The sequence below is a fragment of the Salvia splendens genome, chromosome 7 (assembly GCF_004379255.2).
Source record: "Salvia splendens isolate huo1 chromosome 7, SspV2, whole genome shotgun sequence".
Taxonomy (NCBI): domain Eukaryota; kingdom Viridiplantae; phylum Streptophyta; class Magnoliopsida; order Lamiales; family Lamiaceae; genus Salvia; species Salvia splendens.
This window is the reverse complement of record NC_056038.1, coordinates 7521750-7540224: the sequence shown is the minus strand read 5'-3', so window position 1 is coordinate 7540224 and position 18475 is coordinate 7521750. Positions and strand designations below refer to the sequence as shown.

At 41.5% G+C, this 18475-nt stretch overlaps 2 protein-coding genes and 1 long non-coding RNA gene across 4 annotated transcripts; all 3 read left to right on the top strand.

Moving 5' to 3' along the window:
* The first annotated feature begins 2192 nt into the window (after positions 1 to 2192).
* Positions 2193 to 9333, top strand: LOC121742150 (ruBisCO large subunit-binding protein subunit alpha, chloroplastic-like). 2 transcript variants are annotated; one of them, XM_042135202.1, is made up of 18 exons: positions 2193 to 2491; positions 3101 to 3452; positions 3532 to 3704; positions 4173 to 4246; positions 4649 to 4703; positions 4791 to 4865; positions 4951 to 5024; positions 5105 to 5153; positions 5292 to 5376; positions 5495 to 5551; positions 5640 to 6720; positions 6807 to 7008; positions 7216 to 7337; positions 7402 to 7609; positions 7704 to 7849; positions 7933 to 8239; positions 8325 to 8776; positions 8869 to 9333. In XM_042135202.1, exons 2-11 carry the CDS (start codon positions 3119 to 3121, stop codon positions 5726 to 5728), a joined length of 1065 nt encoding a protein of 354 aa, XP_041991136.1. In that variant the 5' UTR covers positions 2193 to 2491; positions 3101 to 3118; the 3' UTR covers positions 5729 to 6720; positions 6807 to 7008; positions 7216 to 7337; positions 7402 to 7609; positions 7704 to 7849; positions 7933 to 8239; positions 8325 to 8776; positions 8869 to 9333. The 2 variants fall into 2 exon arrangements, with proteins under 2 accessions (XP_041991136.1, XP_041991135.1); XM_042135201.1 differs by lacking the exons at positions 2193 to 2491; positions 3101 to 3452; positions 3532 to 3704; ... (5 more) ...; positions 5292 to 5376; positions 5495 to 5551 and having other exon boundaries at positions 6245 to 6720.
* Positions 6664 to 7626, top strand: LOC121810335 (ruBisCO large subunit-binding protein subunit alpha, chloroplastic-like). Its single transcript, XM_042211128.1, has 4 exons — positions 6664 to 6720; positions 6807 to 7008; positions 7216 to 7322; positions 7402 to 7626. The coding sequence occupies exons 1-4, from the start codon at positions 6664 to 6666 to the stop codon at positions 7624 to 7626; spliced, it is 591 nt and encodes a 196-aa protein (XP_042067062.1).
* Positions 9334 to 10110: 777 nt separating the features above from the next.
* LOC121741310 lies at positions 10111 to 12103 on the top strand. The gene is made up of 3 exons (XR_006037829.1): positions 10111 to 10288; positions 11394 to 11457; positions 11937 to 12103. It is a non-coding gene; the product is annotated as an uncharacterized LOC121741310 (long non-coding RNA).
* Positions 12104 to 18475: the final 6372 nt, after the last annotated feature.

Sequence of the window (18475 nt, the reverse complement as noted above, 5' to 3'; positions counted from 1 at the left end):
ATCATATTCAATACTAAAGAGAGATATAAAAATATTATACTCATGATCCAGTTACCTAAATTTTATGAAATTCCAAAAATGCCATCCATGTGTTGGGCATATTTTTGTTGGAAAGATAGTGTAATAGTGCCATAGGTGAGATTACCTCTAGGTTCAAGGACTACAAAATTTAAAGTTGAAGTACTATTTATAGTTTATTTTTAAATAAATTATTTAACTTTGTATTCAATGAGAGATATAAATTGTTTGACTTTGTATTTAATGAGAGATGTAAATTGTTTGATTTTGTATTTATGAGAGAGATATTGGGTCCCACTTTAATTATTGTGTTATTTAGTTGTTTGACTTTATTTATTTTAACGTTTTCATAATGACATTTAATGTAATAAGGATGAAAAATAAAGATGAGATTTATTGTCGTTTTTAATAAATTCTTTCTGAGACATTTAATGAGATGATTCAGAGGAACGAAAATTTTAAAATGAGATTCTAACAGAGACCAAAGATATAAAGGCCGTATTTTGCTTTAAACAAATAATTAAATGGATTATTTTGAATGAATGAATTACCTTTTCAAATTACGACTCAGTAATTTACAACGTATGTATGAATTATGATTATCAAATATCATAGTACAAAAAGATTCTTACAAGCGACGTGGTAGTCTTTAATTTGGAGCTTTCTTTTTGTTCGAAAAGATTAAAGTATCAAAGCAATAATAGAATATGACCGAGGTTTTAAATTTTACTTCATATGTTATCGTAGATGCATTCTACTTATTAGATTGGATATAAATTTTAGCAAAAAATGTTGAAAGTATTTCAGTGGAAAAAAATGTTAGGACCTCTGAATGGATGAATGAATTAAAAAAGTATAGTTCTATATATTTAGGAGAAGTTGAATGATTGAAATTACAATACTAGTAATTTTTTTGGGACGTCATATATTTTTAACTTTGTATCAAATTTGGACAAAAATAATGAACCGATGCTGCTACGGCACTTTTCATGTTGTCATTTGACCCTACCTAGATTCCCTTTTCTTTTGTTTTTCTCTCTATTTCAAACTTCCTTTTCTTTACGAAGAAAAAAGAAAAAAAAAGTCAGTTACATAAAGTCGCCCACTGAAAAATTATATCGGAAAAATCACATACTCTACAAGTAATAAGTTCTGAAACTAACATGTCATAAATTTATATTTTGTGATATCCAACAATAAAAATAATATTTCCCCACTTAATATTGTGGAATACTCCATTTTACTAAAGACACTATAGAAAACTAAAACTTGGAAACAAGCGATGGTACCGAATTATATTGAAACGTAATTAGAGAATCGGCGTAGACCCTAGAATTTAACTGGAAAAAATGTGATTTTTTAGTAATTAAGTAGGGTTTATAAAGTGGAGATATAAAAAAGGAAGCGGGGTTATATCGTAAAGACAAAGTGATATACATTTTGTATGTACGTAATTATGATAATTAGTATATTTTTTCGTAGACGACAAAAAAGTACTTTTTTTAATTTCCTACGTGCATAGTGAAATACTTAGTAATATCTTTTATCCATTTAAAATGTATGTATCAACGGTTTTCTCTAACACGTGTGTTAGTTAGATGTAACTTTTAATTTGGAATGAAAAGGTCTCCGATGCGCATTGCGTATATATATGTCTGCTTAATAATTATAATTAGTCCATTAAATTACGTAATCATATATTAATTTCATTCATCAAATATTTTATGGCACGTATAGTGGCGGCGTGCACATAAGGCTATTCATATTGAATATACGTCGACTTCTTTTTAACTCTTCAAAAATATTTTTTTATGTTTATTTCGACCAATTTAGCGTCATACATTCTACGTCTAGATAAAAAAAGAAAAATGAAAAAGTTAGATACTCAAATCAAATTAATGACTCACGTTATTAATGTAATTGTCACTACAACTATCCAAGGAATTTTTCTCTAATTGAGTTGTGCAACTAAATCTATCTATTTATGACATATATCCTAATAATATAAAAGTATAATTTACAATAAATAGGGCAATACGAGTTTGATAATGATAAAAAGATAATTATGAAAGTAAAAAAAAAATGAGAAAAGAAAAGGACAAGAAAACGGGAAAACGGACAAACGTAAAGGAATCGCCGTCAGTTTGAGTACAACAGCTTCTGCATACGCTGGGAATTGAGACCCCAAAACTGAGATTCCAATTCCATTGTCTTCTCTCACTCTCTCTCCAGACAGCAATTCAATTCACCTCGTGACATGACACCCCACCCCCCGAAATTCACGACATTTTCTCACTCTCCCGAATCAATCCCATTATTTCCTCACCTTATATAATCATCATTACTTCTTCCTTCCCATCTCTCAATTCCCAGACCTCTCCCTCCCTCCTGTGCCATCTCAGAAGCGTTATGTCTACATGATAACGGCGTTCATGCTCGCCACAGCGATTTCTACCATCACTCAGGACTCAATGTGAGTGTTGCTTGTTGCACAATTCGTGAAATCTTGGATTAAAGTTTGCGTCTTTAAACAAATTCTGCTACTTTCACGTTCCATTCGTTGGCATTGATCATTCGTACATCCATTGATCTTGTTTAAATCGTTTGTGGGATTTTGATTTCTTTATGAACTTGATGTTTTGGAATCATGTTATTTATGCAAGTTATATGTACTAGTGTTTAGTTTTTTGGTTGATCTGGATTTTTGCTTAGCGATTTTGTTTCCAAGGGTTTAATTCTAGTAGGATTTAGCTAGTCTAAGGATGCAGATGCAGCTAGCAAATCTTGTAAATTTTGATGATGATCAATGTGTTGTTTGTGAGAATTAAATCGATTATCTATTTATTGTTGTATTAATTGTACTACAAGTTACTAGAGTGAGCCAATGCTACAAAATTGGGCTTCAGGGGAAACTAGTGCTTGATTTAAGGCAAGAACTAACATGTTGATAGGTTGTTGTATGCCATCAATATAGCATATGTATGTCTTTCCAATAAAAGAAATACGATTTCTTATGAATAAATGTGTGTAGAGTAAAAGTTGATGGATCTTACTAGTCCTGATTTTTTTCTTTGTTTGGCAGATATATCTTGCATTTAGCATGATCACATACGACCAAGATCCGGATGTTATTCGCTGGGGACTCGAGCTCTTTGATGGCGATCCTTATTCTAATTTTGGATATTGTGGTTCCATCTCCCAACATAATACAGATTGCTATCCGGGGCAATATTTGAAAGGGTATCAGTATGAGGCAGACTGCAATTATGCAGGAGACCAGAACCTTAATGTAGACAGCCTTCACGAACAACTATCACAACTTTCAGTGAATGAACCAATCAAGCCCTACCAAGATGGCATGGAGCACCAAACTTCGTTTTGTTCACAGGATTGGTACCCGCATTCATTGGGGAACTACAACTATGTTGTCGACGGTGTGCTGATTTCTAAACTTATTTTTCCCTTACCTAATTTTGCTGTCTTGGTTTAATGGACTATCTCTTTGACTTGTAGGATATGATGGTCAACATGAAGAAGAAACTGTTTTGGGAATTCCGGCTTCGTGTTGTAGTCCTGGAGATGAATTGTACTGCGATGAAGAGTGGTCGAGTTCACTAGAACTAATGGATGAGCATGCTTTTGATGGTGAAGTTGGCAAAAGATTGAACCAGATGGTCTCTATTCCTGTGAGTATAGTGGAAACAGAAAGGGACATGTTTCTGTATATGTGGATTCTAATTGCATTTAGAGTGCTTTCTTAGTCACGTGTCTTAGCTTATGGTTTTACAGAGGTATTGACATAATATCGTATGCATATTTCATTTGATCAGTATGCGTCTTAGATAAAAACATGCTCCCTGGTTTCTCTTCTAGTCACTCTTAGTTTTTAACTGTTTGAGTTAGTTGTATAGATTACTTTGTCTGCAATTATGCAACAGAGCGACTCGTTAAATTCTTCTTCTTTTGCTTAAGCCTAACGTGTAGAGATATGTTGCTTTTGAATTTTTTTACACCATTCAAACTTTTATAGTATATTTGTAGCCATGTTCAACTTGAATTTTAATTTACATATATTTAAACATTTGGCATTGTTGACTGCGAAAAAATGAGACATGCATTAATTTTTCGCTTATCCATGGACTTTATTTCTGCAGCACATTCCAAAAATTAACGGTGAAATACCCTCAGTAGATGAAGCAACTTTAGATCATCAAAGGCTTCTGGACAGGTACCATCAATTTATCTTTTTTACATGAGCTTTTGATGTAGGAAAAAGTACTCCACTCCGGCCCTAGAATATATCCTTTTCCCATTTTAAGACATTTTATGTCTTTAATGTACTTGAAATAAAAATAGAAACCTTCCTAGCATACCTTATTTACTCAACGGAAGTAAAATGATTGCCAATCTCAACGAAGTATTAAATTGCCGTATATTTTCATTGCTTTTCACCAAAATAATGAGATTCATTTATTGCTGCCTCGGGCTGGAAGATTTCTTTGCAATAGCTTATTTGCTAATTTTGTTAAAACTAAATTGTATCTATATCTCTTATACCTAATGCTAATCATACTCGTCTCATACATTTCCCATCACAATGTATTAATTATAGTCATGTTATATTTTGTAGATTACAGGTCTATGAACTGGTTGAATTCAAGGTTCAAGGAGATGGTAACTGCCAGGTTAGTTTTGTTCTCACCAATTTCTGCATTGCCATACAATCTCGCTAAGTGACCGTACTTGACTAAGTGGATCTTATACCTTTTCAGTTCCGAGCTCTGTCAGACCAATTTTATCGTACTCCTGAGCATCACAAATTTGTCCGGGAGCAGATTGTAAACCAGGTTAGGATTTTTTGGTCCATACATCTCCTGTATTAAAACTTAAGATCAATTTTATTGAGCTGATGTTATATCTTCCGCATTATAGCTTAGGTCTCTCCCAGAGATCTACGAGGGATATGTGCCCATGGCTTATGACCAATATCTGATAAAGATGAAAAAGTATATCTCTGCACTTCATTTATTGATGACTCATTTTGTGCTTATATGAATACTTCTAACAAGATGTGAATGGACATCAGGAACGGGGAGTGGGGAGATCATGTCACGTTGCAAGCTGCTGCAGATTCCGTATGTTTTCCCCTAGCACCTTCTTTCATTTTAATGTCGTGATTCCTTTTTTGTATGTCAATAGTATCCATATTTGGGCAATGCATGGCGACATATCAAGTGTCTCGGCCACTGATTGTCGTTCTTCATTTCCTGCAGTATGGTATAAAGATATTTGTCATAACGTCGTTCAAGGATACCTGTTACATTGAGATTCTCCCGAACATTCAAAAGTCGGAAAGAGGTAAATGTTTGTTGGGGATTTTGTTCCTTTTCTACGGCGTGCCCATTTATGCTATACCGTATGCACAACTTATTGCCACCAACTATGGTTAAACGAATTTATATTGTGTCTTGTGCAGTTATTTTCCTTAGCTTCTGGTCCGAGGTTCATTACAACTCAATATATCCTGCTGGAGGTACTCTCATAATTTCGTACTCAAAGCCTACTACAAGAAGCAAACACAATATTTTAGAACCTTGTGTATTTAAGACATTGTCCTGCAGATTGCCCCAGGTTTCGGATGAAGAAGAAGAAGAAGAGGTGGCAGGCTGCTCAACACGAGCATGTTGAGTTACCAGAAGACTATAACTGATGAATGCAATGGCAATAGCTAGGCACCTCAAGTTAACTTTGATATGGACTTATTGGTGTTACTTGATGACCTGATGATCCGGAATAAGCAGCACGTCTGCAGGCGAAAGAGCTTGGGGCCACTGCTAACCACCAACTCTATCATCGACTATCTCTACCAAGGCAACAAGAGCTGATTCTTTCTGAATAAAATGAAATCTGAGAGAGTGAAAAATTTCTCTTGATGACCATCTTTTCTGTTGATCTATGAACCTTTATAATTTAGTTGATGCAGTTTTATTAGAGAGGCAGGAAACATATCATGGAACTTTCCATTTTTACTTGCCAACATGGATAATTCCTTACTCTTTTTATCTGCCTTTATTTAAGAGGATCAATAATGGTTCTTTATTTATCCCATGATAACTTGAACTCCCGACCTATTGAAGGAAAATTCCTTACTTTATTTCAGGTGCTAATGCTTCAATTTCGTCAAGTGTTTTTGTGAGAAAACATAATGATACTACTTTTTATTTATTTATTTTTATGTTTTACTATGTTTTATTTTATATTTTATATTTTATATTTTTTATTCATTCTCTTTTTAAAATTTTTTTTTTGTAGTAGTACTACTACTATAGTATAGAGAACGTGTATGAAATCTTGCATTTTCAGGAATGATATTTATACCATTGATTAATCAACAATTTAATCAACAAATTTATACCATTGTTGATTAATCAAGAAATTGTGTATAAAATTGTTGAATTCCACAATTGAAGATAAAGTACTCCATATAGTTGAAATTAACTGCCTAGTGAGGAACCAATCTTCTAGAATAATTCTTTCCCCCTACTCCTCGAGTCTCTACTTAGCCACATTGGGCGACGCCTTATCCACAGCTTCACTCAACTCAACACAACTCCCATTTTCCTCTTCTTCAATTCTCTCGCAGAAATGGCTTCCGCCAACGCTATCTCTTCCGCTTCCATCCTTCCTTCTCCTTCTAAAGAGGTATCTCCTCCGCTTTCTTCCACCATTTTCCTTCTCAATTTTTCGGTTCTCATTTTTTTTGGTAAGTGGTTGTTTTTCTTTTTCAGTGGCGATTGAAGAACAGTAGAGCGAGCCAATTGCGGCAGGGACAGAAGCAGAAGCAGAAGCAGAAGCAGAAGCAGAGCAAGAACCGGTTTGTGGTGAGGGCTAATGCTAAGGATATTGCTTTCGACCAGAAATCCAGGTCTGCCATGCAGGCCGGCATCGATAAGCTCGCCGACGCCGTTGGCCTCACTCTCGGCCCCAGAGGTAATTTCTCGTCTTACTTCTTCCAATTTAATGTAATCAAGTGCAAACCAATTGCAATTGGGTTGATCTCAAGGATAATTTAGGTCTGGTTTTACTTAGAGGTGTGTTCGTTTTGAACAATATAGGCTAATCCGCCGCATAATTTAATGGAATTGGCCATTATGAGCTTGTTTGATCACGTAGGCCTTACTCTAACCTAATATGCAGGGAGGAATGTTGTTTTAGATGAGTTTGGTAGCGTAAAAGTTGTGAATGATGGGGTGACTATCGCGAGGGCCATTGAGTTGCCTGATCCCATGGAAAATGCTGGTGCTGCATTGATCTGAGAGGTTGGTTTCCCAACTTGTTTGGAATTGTTGTTTCAAATTTTGAATTTTGAATTTTGCTGTGCAGGTTGCTAGCAAGACGAATGATTCTGCTGGTGATGGCACCACCACAGCGTCGATTCTTGCTCGTGAAATCATCAAACTCGGTCTCCTCAGTGTCACCTCTGGTGCCAATCCGGTGTCGCTGAAGAGGGGCATTGATAAGACTGTGCAGGGTTTGATTGTCGAGCTTGAGAAGAGAGCTAGGCCCATCAAAGGAAGGGATGACATCAAAGGTATGCTCATCCATTAGCTTCCTTACCCAACCGTGGAATGCTATTTCTTCTGCAGCCTGCTAACTATTGGTATGAAAAATCTATAACACTGCAGCTGTTGCTGCAATCTCTGCTGGCAACGACGAGAGCATTGGAACTAAGATTGCGGATGCAGTTGACAAGGTTGGACCGGATGGTGTCTTGTCAATCGAGTCATCTTCCTCCTTTGAGACCACGGTCGATGTGGAAGAAGGAATGGAGGTCTGTATCCATTCAAATTCACCTTTCTTCCTCACAATCCGAATTTTAGATCGGCTAAAGTTTGATCACCCTTTGTTATGCAGATTGATAGAGGATACATCTCCCCACAATTTGTCGCCAACCCTGAGAAGCTGCTCGTGGAGTTTGAGAATGCGAAAGTGCTAGTTACGGACCAGAAAATTTCCTCAATCAAGGACATCATCCCTCTCTTGGAGAAGACGACACAGTTGAGAGCACCTTTGCTCATCATTGCAGAAGATGTCACAGGGGAGGCTTTAGCCACCCTCGTTGTAAACAAGCTTCGTGGCATAGTGAGCGTGGCAGCAATCAAAGCACCCGGTTTTGGAGAGAGAAGGAAAGCCCTTCTTCAGGATATTGCCATTATGACTGGTATGAAAGAGTGATTCTTGTTGTGAGCTATTCCATCTTGGTTTTGCATCTGATGATTAGTTTTTCTTTGGCAATATTTGTGCAGGAGCTGAGTATCAAGCAACTGATTTGGGCCTATTTGTGGAGAAGACTGATGTGGATCAGTTGGGAACTGCAAGAAAGATCACAATCAGCAAAGATTCGACAACGGTGATTGCAGATGCTGCCTCTAAGGATGAGCTGCAGGCGAGGATTGCTCAGCTCAAGAAGGAGTTGAGCGAGACTGATTCTGTGTACGACACCGAGAAACTAGCGGAGAGAATCGCTAAGCTGTCGGGTGGTGTTGCTGTGATCAAAGTCGGAGCAGCAACGGAGACGGAGCTGGAGGACAAGAAACTGCGCATAGAGGACGCCAAGAATGCAACATTTGCAGCCATTGATGAAGGGATTGTCCCCGGAGGTGGAGCTGCGTTGGTCCATCTGTCGGGTTATGTCTCCACCATCAAGGAGACGCTCGAGGACCCAGACGAGCTACTCGATGCTGACATCATCCAGAAGGTATAGTATATGTATATGTATATGCATGCATGATATGTGACCATGATAATTGAGCATTGGTAATCATGGTTTTGGTTGTTTTGTGTGTGCAGGCGCTGATAGCACCTGCGTCTCTGATAGCACAGAATGCGGGGGTGGAGGGAGAGGTGATAGTGGAGAAGGTGAGGGCTAAGGAGTGGGAGTTTGGGTACAATGCGATGTCTGATACCTTCGAGAACTTGCTGGAAGCGGGAGTGATCGACCCAGCTAAGGTGACGAGGTGTGCATTGCAGAATGCAGCCTCTGTGGCCGGAATGGTGCTAACCACTCAAGCCATTGTGGTGGATAAACCCAAGCCGAGGGCGTTCCCTGCGGCTGCTGGCTCTGCTACTGATGCCCCAGTCGGCAGTTATTCACTGTAGAATAGGTTTTGAAATGGGAAGTCACATGCTTCTACTTTGTAGGATTAATTCAACGCGGGAGAGAGAGAGAGAGAGAGAGTTCCAGGATTGTTGTTGTTGCCTAACATAAAAACAGTTTTGCCATTTGGAAAGGAAATTGCATTAGTTTATCGCTTAGTACTGTTTTGGAGATGATAATTTAATTATTATGTTTCAATATTTTAAGATTTATTTATATATATTGATGTGGCTTTGATCAGATAAAAATTAATTTTTAATACAGAACACACAGCTTTTAGTTCTGCATATTAAAATTATCAACATAAAAGTATCTCAACACAAAATATAAACTAAATTATTAATATAAAAATATAAGTATATCAACACAATACAGTAAGTGTTATGTCTTTATGTTATAATTTTAAGATAAGATTGAAAAATTATGCTTTATGTATTAGTAATTAGTTAATATTATAACGCCACTCTATATAGAGATGTACTACGGTACAACTAGAATTATAGTGCAAAACATGGACCATATAAATATTAAAATTTGGAGGGATGTGATTATTGAAATGTTGTACTAGTATTACTATAGACATGATGTAATACCCGAAAATTTGTGGAATTTTATTCTTTTAATTAAGGATGAAATTTTTATGTTTTTGTGTTTAAAATATGGTGTGGAAAATATTATTTGTGTTTATTTGATTGTTGTGGATGTGGTATTTTCTACCTAGGCAAATTAAAATGGAATTAAGTAATTAAGCTATGAATAAAAACTCCTAATTAACAAATTAAATCCCTCCCTCCCCAATTCTCTCTTCTTTTTCGAAAAAAAAACCTCCCCCATCACCCCATGATTCTCTCAACCGCCCCCACTCCCTCATAACCGATTTCCCTCCCCCTCTTTTCCATTCGTTCTCTCTTCTCGGTCTCTCTCTCTCTCTCTAGCTCTCATCTCTCTCGAAGTGTGCTCTCACGGTAAGCTCTCGCCCCTCTCTCTCTCGGTTTACCTTTCCCCATTCATCCCCTTCTCATCATCATCTTGGCTTCTTCAAGGTGTTACGCTCGTACGTTGTAAATCGGTGTAGGGAAAGCTTCGAATTTACGTTTGAACTATCCAAGAAAGGTAACCAAACCCTAACCCTTGTTTAATTCGAAAACTCATGCATATAGGACGTTTTGGATGGTTTAGATGCTGAATAGGGTTTGTGGCTTTGTGATATGGTTGAGCATGTTTTTGGTAGTAACTGGCAGTGGGTTCCGACCCCTTTTTATCTAAGCAAACGATCTCCGTTGGGTACGAATTTTGAACTGTATAAAGGTTAATGTGGCTTCTGTGTGGTGTGTAATTTTCAGCCTCTTTGGATGTCGTATGAATTTATTATGATTTTTGCAAGTAAACTGCGCAGTTTCGCGAGTTGTATGTTTTTGGGAGATGTTTTCATGTGCAATTGGCGTGATTCTGAGTGCTATGTTTTTGTGATGAATGTGGGTGTGTTTGACCAAGAGATGGCTCGGGAAAATCAGTGTTTGGTTCGAGGGTTTTGCGTGGGTTGGCCGAGAGTTTTAGGGGCCGGCCTAGGGCAGTGTTGTGGGGGGGTTTTGAAGGGATGATCCCAGGTGTCTGGGTGTGTTTTGGGACGGAGAATGTGTGGTGTGAATGTTGTATAGGGTTTGAGAATCGGAAGTTGGAGGAAAGTGAGTGTGCACGGGACGAGCAGGCGGCCGAGGTGCCGAGCAGGCGGCCGAGGTGCCGAGCAGGCGGCCGAGATGCCGAGCCAGCGGCCGAGGGGCCGAGCAGGCGGCCGAGGTGCCGAGCCAGCGGCCGAGGTGCCGAGCAGGCGGCCGAGGTGCCGAGCCAGCGGCCGAGGTGCCGAACAGGTGGCCGAGGTGCCGAGCCAGCGGCCGAGACACCGAGCCATGTCGAGACGCCGATCCTTTTTCCGAGTTTTTCCGAACCTTTTCCGAGCCAAGTGAGCCGTTTGCACAGTAAGGGTATGCCAGGACTTGGAGTGCTGAGTTCGTGTGTCGTGTGCGCGTTTTGGGTACGTCGTTTGCGTGCGGGGTGTGTTTCGAACGTGTGACTTTGTGTGTTTGTTTTGTAACATGTTGTTAAGTGTATGTACGTGTAACGTGCTAGATGTTGAAGTCGTCCACGTAGGAATCATGCATTGTCGTTTAAAGTCTCGTCTCTTCTGACTCTAATCATGATACAATTTATCTTTCAAAAGGGTGATCGTTTACGAGGAAAGTGTGGTTGAAGAAGGGAATTATTTTAAAAGCTAAGCAATCGAGGTGGGCTTTTCTACCCTACTTTTACGTGGGTTGTTTTTAATACGGACTCTGTTCCGGAATTGTTTATGGAGGTGAACTGTTTGTCTTGCCAAATGTTTTGATTTGAAACCTATCTGAAGTGGTTTACCACATATGTTTAATCGAATTCGGGTCTGTTGGGCTGCGAACCCTCAGGCTAGTGTACACGAGACTGGGTGCCATCTGAGAGCAAGTTGGCCGGTCTAGATGACCTGGGGTGTGGCCACGCCCCTTGTCACCGTTTGGATCAGATAGTGTATGATTGAGGGAATAAGGGTGGCAATATCGGAAAATGACTGCGCAGTCGAATTTATGAAATATATTTTGGTGTACTTGGGTTATTTTCATTACACTCAAAACCCCAATGTTACACTGTTATGGCATGACAAACTATGATTTTGGCGTGTGTCCACTGAGTGCAATAAATACTCAGCCCTGCATGTTGTTTTCTTAATGTGCAGGTTGAGCGGCGATGGGGAGGACGGATGTTGAGCAGTTAAAGTCAAAATGCGTTTCACTTTGTTTTGGATAATGTCGTGTCGTCATACCCGGCATTATCTGTCTCTTGATCTTTTTCCGCTGCTTGTAATCCGAAACAATGTTTTCATTTAAACTCTGGTTACTTAAACTTTTGAAATGTCACTACAGTACCTTGTTTTAAAATGAATTTCCTTTTATTAAATGTCTTTGGGTCAAATATTCTTGTTTTTCCCCTTTCTTCCCCGCTTCTTTACTCCTCCCCTAGTCGCGGTCCACCGTACTTCCTATCCTTAGGAAATGCGGGCGTGACAGAGTGGTATCAGAGCCTAGGTTTTCTCTTTCTGCTCTGGACCCAAAAAAATTCTTTTTCTGACTGGAGTAAGTTTTCAAAAGTGTCATTGGCTCAACATCCGACTCATCGCACTCAACCTGAAATGAGGTAATGAAAATTTCGAAATTTTGGAAAGTATATGGAAGTGGAGGAAATTGTGATTTTGGTGTTGAAAATGATTTTTATGTAAAGTTTAAGTAAATGTTGAGACATGTGGAAGGGTACAAAGTGATGTGGAAAAGTTGGAAATTATTTGAGTTATGAACTGTTATGGTGTTATGAACTGTTGATGTATGATGAACTTATATGAAAGCATGTGGCTGATGTGTGATGATATGATGACGTGAATGTTGATGTGAGCTTTTATGTGAGTATGTGTTGGCCTTTTGAATGTTTGAACTTAGACGTGATAGAATTTCACTAGTGCTTCTTGGACCTATGATAGATAAGAGCTTTTGGCCTTTGAACACCAGCGGGTTGGGAGTTAGAACAGCGATACGTGCATACACACTCTCTCTCTCTCTCTCTTCTTCGGTTATGTACTCTGTTTTTATACGCGAGGCGGTTGTTTCTGTTTTTCTATAGATGGCGCGTATGTTCCGAATCGCGCGACGGAGTGATCGCGATAGACTTAGGGCACAGAGGGTGCTCAGAGATTATAGAGTGTACCGGAACAAGGATCACGTACCGTTGATCGAGTTCGTGGCACACTTCGACACCCTCTGGAGGGCAGCTCAGGAGTTCGGAGTGACAGAGCATGACGGCATTGAGAAGCTAATAGATTTGCTTCCCGATAGCTGGAAGGAGTGGGCCGAAAGAACGGCGAGGAGGTACACGTGGCATGAGCCCGCTACCGATGACATGGTGGGTGACATGGCTGGCTTTCGGAAAGCCGTGTATTGTGCACTGGTGGACTCTCGAGAGGAGCAGCCCCCACAGGAGGTGGAAGAGAGGGTCGTGTATCAGGACAAGTATGTGAGCATGTACGAGGGTGAGCAAGGGTTTGAAGGTGACTACGGGGAAGAACCCGAGGAGGCTCCACAAGGGAATCCCGAGGTGGCTCTGCAAGAGAACCCCGAGGAGGACGATGACGAAGACCCAGAGGAAGGGCCTATGGATGAGGATGATAGAGTCGTAGTCGAGAATTAGAATAGTTCGTTGTCTTTTCAGTTTTTGTTTTCAGTACGATCTACTCTTGGGAACAATGTTGGCCTTCTTTCTTTTAATGAGAATTTGATTTTGATTTATATCCTATGTGTTGCATCTTATACTACATGAAGATTTTGTGAGGAAAAATTTTGAGAAAGTGGTAATTTTTGGATGAGAATGGTAGTAACACTTTTTGGATATTGAATCAGAATGCCGCCAAGACGTGCACGCCAACCACGACAAGGACCCAACGTGGAGGCACCACCACCGCCACCACCACCTCCACCCCCGCCTCAACAAGAAAGATTCATAGTTACGTTCTCAAGGCAGAATCCCCCAAAATTTGACGGACAAGGAGACCCATCCAAAGCGGAAGAGTGGATACGCGGCCTCGAGCGTATCTTCAGGGTCATGGAGTGCACAGATAGGGAGCGCATTGCTGGTGCTACCTTTCAACTGTCAGGTGCTGCCGATTACTGGTGGGAGACTCGGCAAAGAACTATGAATCCTGCCCGCCTGGAGGCGCTAACATGGGAGGAGTTTAAGGTGGAGATTGACAACAAGTATGTCCCAAAGACGTACAGACGGGCCAAGGTGGTAGAGTTCCACACGCTAAGCCAAGGCCGAATGACTGTGACCGAGTATGACCGAGCCCTCGCGCAGATGGCACGATATGCGCCCGAGTTGATGGACACCGATGAGAAATGGGCGGTGAAGTTCCGGGCCGGGCTCAGAGATGAGATAAAGGCCGCGTTGGCCTGTCGAGGAGAACTCTCCTACTCGGAGATCTTGACTTGTGCACTGGACGTGGAAGATGCACTCCCTAAGCCAAGAGTTGTGGCAACAACAAACGCGACACCCCTACAAGCTCAGTCAGGCCACCAAGAGAAGAGGAGGTGGGATGGTGACCAGGCTCAGTATGGTGGTAAGAGGCCACAACACATGAGGAACCCACCCTACAATGGCGGGAGACAGAATACTTTCCAACCGAGGGCAAACTTTCCGCCGAGGAACCCTCAATGTGGAAGGTGCTTCAAGTATCACACCGGGGAGTGTCGAGACCCTAGGTGCTTCAACTGTGGTGGGAGTGGCCACTACATCCGAAATTGCCCAAACAAGAACATGGGGACGGGGACGAGACAGAACCAGCTAGGCTTCCGTCCACAATCTCAGGCACTACCTGCACCTCAACCGCAACAACGCCGCCAAGGATTGCCATCGCAAGCAAGGGCCTACGCCTTGAAGGGGAAACAGCCGGCAAACGGGAAAGAAACCTTTGAGCAAGGAAACTTGGCAGGTATGGGCACACTTCTCAATATGCCTATAGTTGTCTTGTTTGATACGGGTGCGTCGCATTCCTTTATATCAACGTCTTGTGTGGATACTTTGGGATTACATACTGTTAAGACCGAACCCACTATGAGTGTGACCTCACCGGTAGGCGGGACTATAGATATATCCCGATCTTGTGCATGTGTGAACTTTGGAATAGGTGAACTCAGTTTAGTGGCTTATAATTTGCAAGTAATGACGATGGGTAGCGTAGACATAATCTTGGGTATGGATTGGTTAGCGGAGAACCACGTTACCCTTCATTGTAAAGAAAGGGAAATCTCGTTTGAAACCCCCGGAAAAGAGCCGATGAAGTTTCACGGAGTCCCAATGAGCCGACGCAAGTCCATTATCTCTGCGCTGCAAGCCACTACAATGATGAGGAAGGGATGTCCAGCGTACCTTGTTTATTTGAATGGGGAGGAGAAGAAAGACAGGAAGATAGAAGATGTGGCGATAGTGAGTGAATATCCCGATGTCTTCCCTGATGCATTGCCGGGACCCCCACCCGACAGGCAGGTAGAATTCACGATCGATCTGGAGCTCGGATCGGCACCAATATCCAAGGCACCTTATAGAATGGCGCCAAAAGAGTTGGAGGAGCTTAAGGTGCAACTGCAAGAGCTACTGGAATTGGGATTCATTAGACCTAGCGTGTCACCATGGGGAGCACCAGTGTTGTTTGTAAAGAAGAAGGATGGAACGATGAGGATGTGCATCGACTATCGGGAGCTAAACAAACTAACTCTAAAGAACAAGTATCCACTACCAAGGATAGACGACTTGTTTGACCAACTTCGAGGGGCAGGAGTCTTCTCTAAGATGGATTTGAGGTCTGGGTACCATCAGCTGAGGGTTCGGCGAGAAGATGTACCCAAGACGGCGTTCCGAACAAGATATGGTCATTATGAGTTCGTTGTAATGCCTTTTGGACTGACGAACGCCCCGGCAGTGTTCATGGACCTTATGAACCGCGTGTTCCATCCATTTCTGGATCGGTTTGTCCTGGTTTTCATCGATGACGTGCTCGTTTACTCAAAGAACGAAGAGGAGCACAAAGAGCACTTGAGAACCGTCTTAGCAACTCTAAGGGACGAGAAACTATATGCCAAGTTCAGTAAATGCGAGTTTTGGCTCAAGGAAGTGAACTTTCTTGGACATGTAGTAACCTCAGATGGAATTCGTGTAGACCCGGCCAAGGTGGAAGCAGTGCAGGAGTGGAAGTCACCTTCTACACAAAACGAAATCCGAAGCTTTTTAGGACTGGCGGGCTATTATCGAAGGTTCATTGAGGGATTCTCGAAGATAGCAAGGCCAATGACGCAACAACTGAAAAAGGGAGTCAAGATGATTTGGACGCCAGAATGTGAGGCGAGCTTTCAGTTGTTGAAGGAGAAATTGACCACCGCACCAATCCTAGCTGTGCCGGAGCCAGAGACTGACTATGCGGTATATACGGATGCGTCGAAGGTGGGACTGGGATGTGTGCTTATGCAGAAGGGGAAAGTGATTGCATATGCATCGAGACAATTGAAGCCCCATGAACTGAATTATCCGACGCATGACTTGGAACTGGCAGCTGTGGTGCATGCTTTGAAGATCTGGAGACACCATCTCTATGGAGTCCGTTGTGAGATATACACGGACCATAAGAGTCTAAAGTACTTCTTTGAGCAAAAGGAGCTGAATATGCGCCAACGTAGGTGGCTCGAGTTGGTGAAGGACTACGATTGTGGTATAAATTACCATCCGGGAAAAGCAAACGTAGTGGCCGATGCTCTTAGTAGGAAGTCTCAATCTCAGCTGGCCACATTTCTTACTATCGAGGAGAGTATAATCCAAGAGTTCAGTAAGATGCGCTTGGAAGTGGTGAGAATGCCCGAGACTGTGGAAGGGATAGTAGCCACGTTGGTGATGGAACCCGACTTAAGAGCCAGAATTGTGGAAGCTCAACGGCGAGATACGCTACTAGAAAGGATTCGGTCAGAAGTGAGGACGGGTGAACCCGGAAGTTTCCGTGAGGCAGCGGATAACGGTCTCACCTACAAGGGAAGGTTGTGTGTGCCCAAGGATGAAGGCTTGAGGATGGAAATCATGAGAGAAGCACATGAAACCCCATACGCTGCTCATCCAGGGAGCACCAAAATGTATCAAGACTTGAAAAGACAGTTTTGGTGGAACGGTATGAAAAAGCATGTTGCAGCTTTTGTGGAGAGATGCCTAGCGTGTCAACAAGTAAAGGCGCTACACCAACGGCCCTATGGGAAATTGCAACCCCTCGAGATTCCGGAATGGAAGTGGGAACATATTGCAATGGACTTTGTGATAGGACTGCCAAAATCCCAACGAGGGAACACGGTGATTTGGGTGATTATAGATCGTCTCACCAAATCTGCCCACTTTGTACCGGTTCGCGCTACTTATGGATCCGACCAGTTGGCTAAGGTATATGTACGGGAGATTATACGCTTGCATGGAGTTCCAGCGACAATCACATCTGATCGTGATGCTAAATTCACTTCTAGATTTTGGACAAGCCTGCAACGCGAGTTGGGGACTAAGTTGAATTTCAGTACAGCTTTCCACCCTCAAACCGACGGGCAGTCGGAGAGAACGATACAAGCCTTGGAGGACATGCTACGAGCCGTGGTGCTTGATCGAGGCTGGTGTTGGGAAGAAGTGTTGCCATTGGTTGAATTCGCGTACAACAATAGTTACCAGGCGACTATCAAGATGGCCCCATATGAGGCCTTGTATGGAAAGAAGTGTAGATCGCCACTTTATTGGGATGAAGTGGGTGAGAGAAGAATTCTCGGACCAGACTCTGTAGAAGAGATGATAGAGATTGTCCGACAAATCCGTGGGAGAATCAAGGAGGCACAAGATCGACAGAAATCTTATGCGGATGTTCGAAGGACCGAGTTACAGTTCGAGGTCGGGGAAAAGGTCTTTCTGAAAGTTTCCCCTTCTAGGGGAATAACTCGTTTTGGAGTGAAGGGAAAGCTGAGACCCCGATTTATTGGTCCATACGAGATTTTGGATAGAGTCGGCGTGGTAGCATACAGGTTGGCTCTACCACCAAGATTTGGAAATGTGCACAACGTCTTCCATGTGTCACAATTGAGGAAGTACGTGTTTGACCCCACACACATAGTTCACCAAGAAGAGATGATGGTCCTAAATCCCGATCTAAGCTATGAGGAGAAGCCCGAGGCCATTTTGGATCGAAGAGTGCAAGAATTGAGGAATAAGTCAATTGCTTCGGTGAAAGTACGGTGGAGGAATCATGGAACCGAAGAGGCAACATGGGAATCAGAAGATAAGATGAGAGAGAAGTTTCCAGAGCTGTTTGAGTAATCTAACAAATTTCGAGACGAAATTTTGTTAAGGTGGGAGGAATGTAATACCCGAAAATTTGTGGAATTTTATTCTTTTAATTAAGGATGAAATTTTTATGTTTTTGTGTTTAAAATATGGTGTGGAAAATATTATTTGTGTTTATTTGATTGTTGTGGATGTGGTATTTTCTACCTAGGCAAATTAAAATGGAATTAAGTAATTAAGCTATGAATAAAAACTCCTAATTAACAAATTAAATCCCTGCCTCCCCAATTCTCTCTTCTTTTTCGAAAAAAAAACCTCCCCCATCACCCCATGATTCTCTCAACCGCCCCCACTCCCTCATAACCGATTTCCCTCCCCATCTTT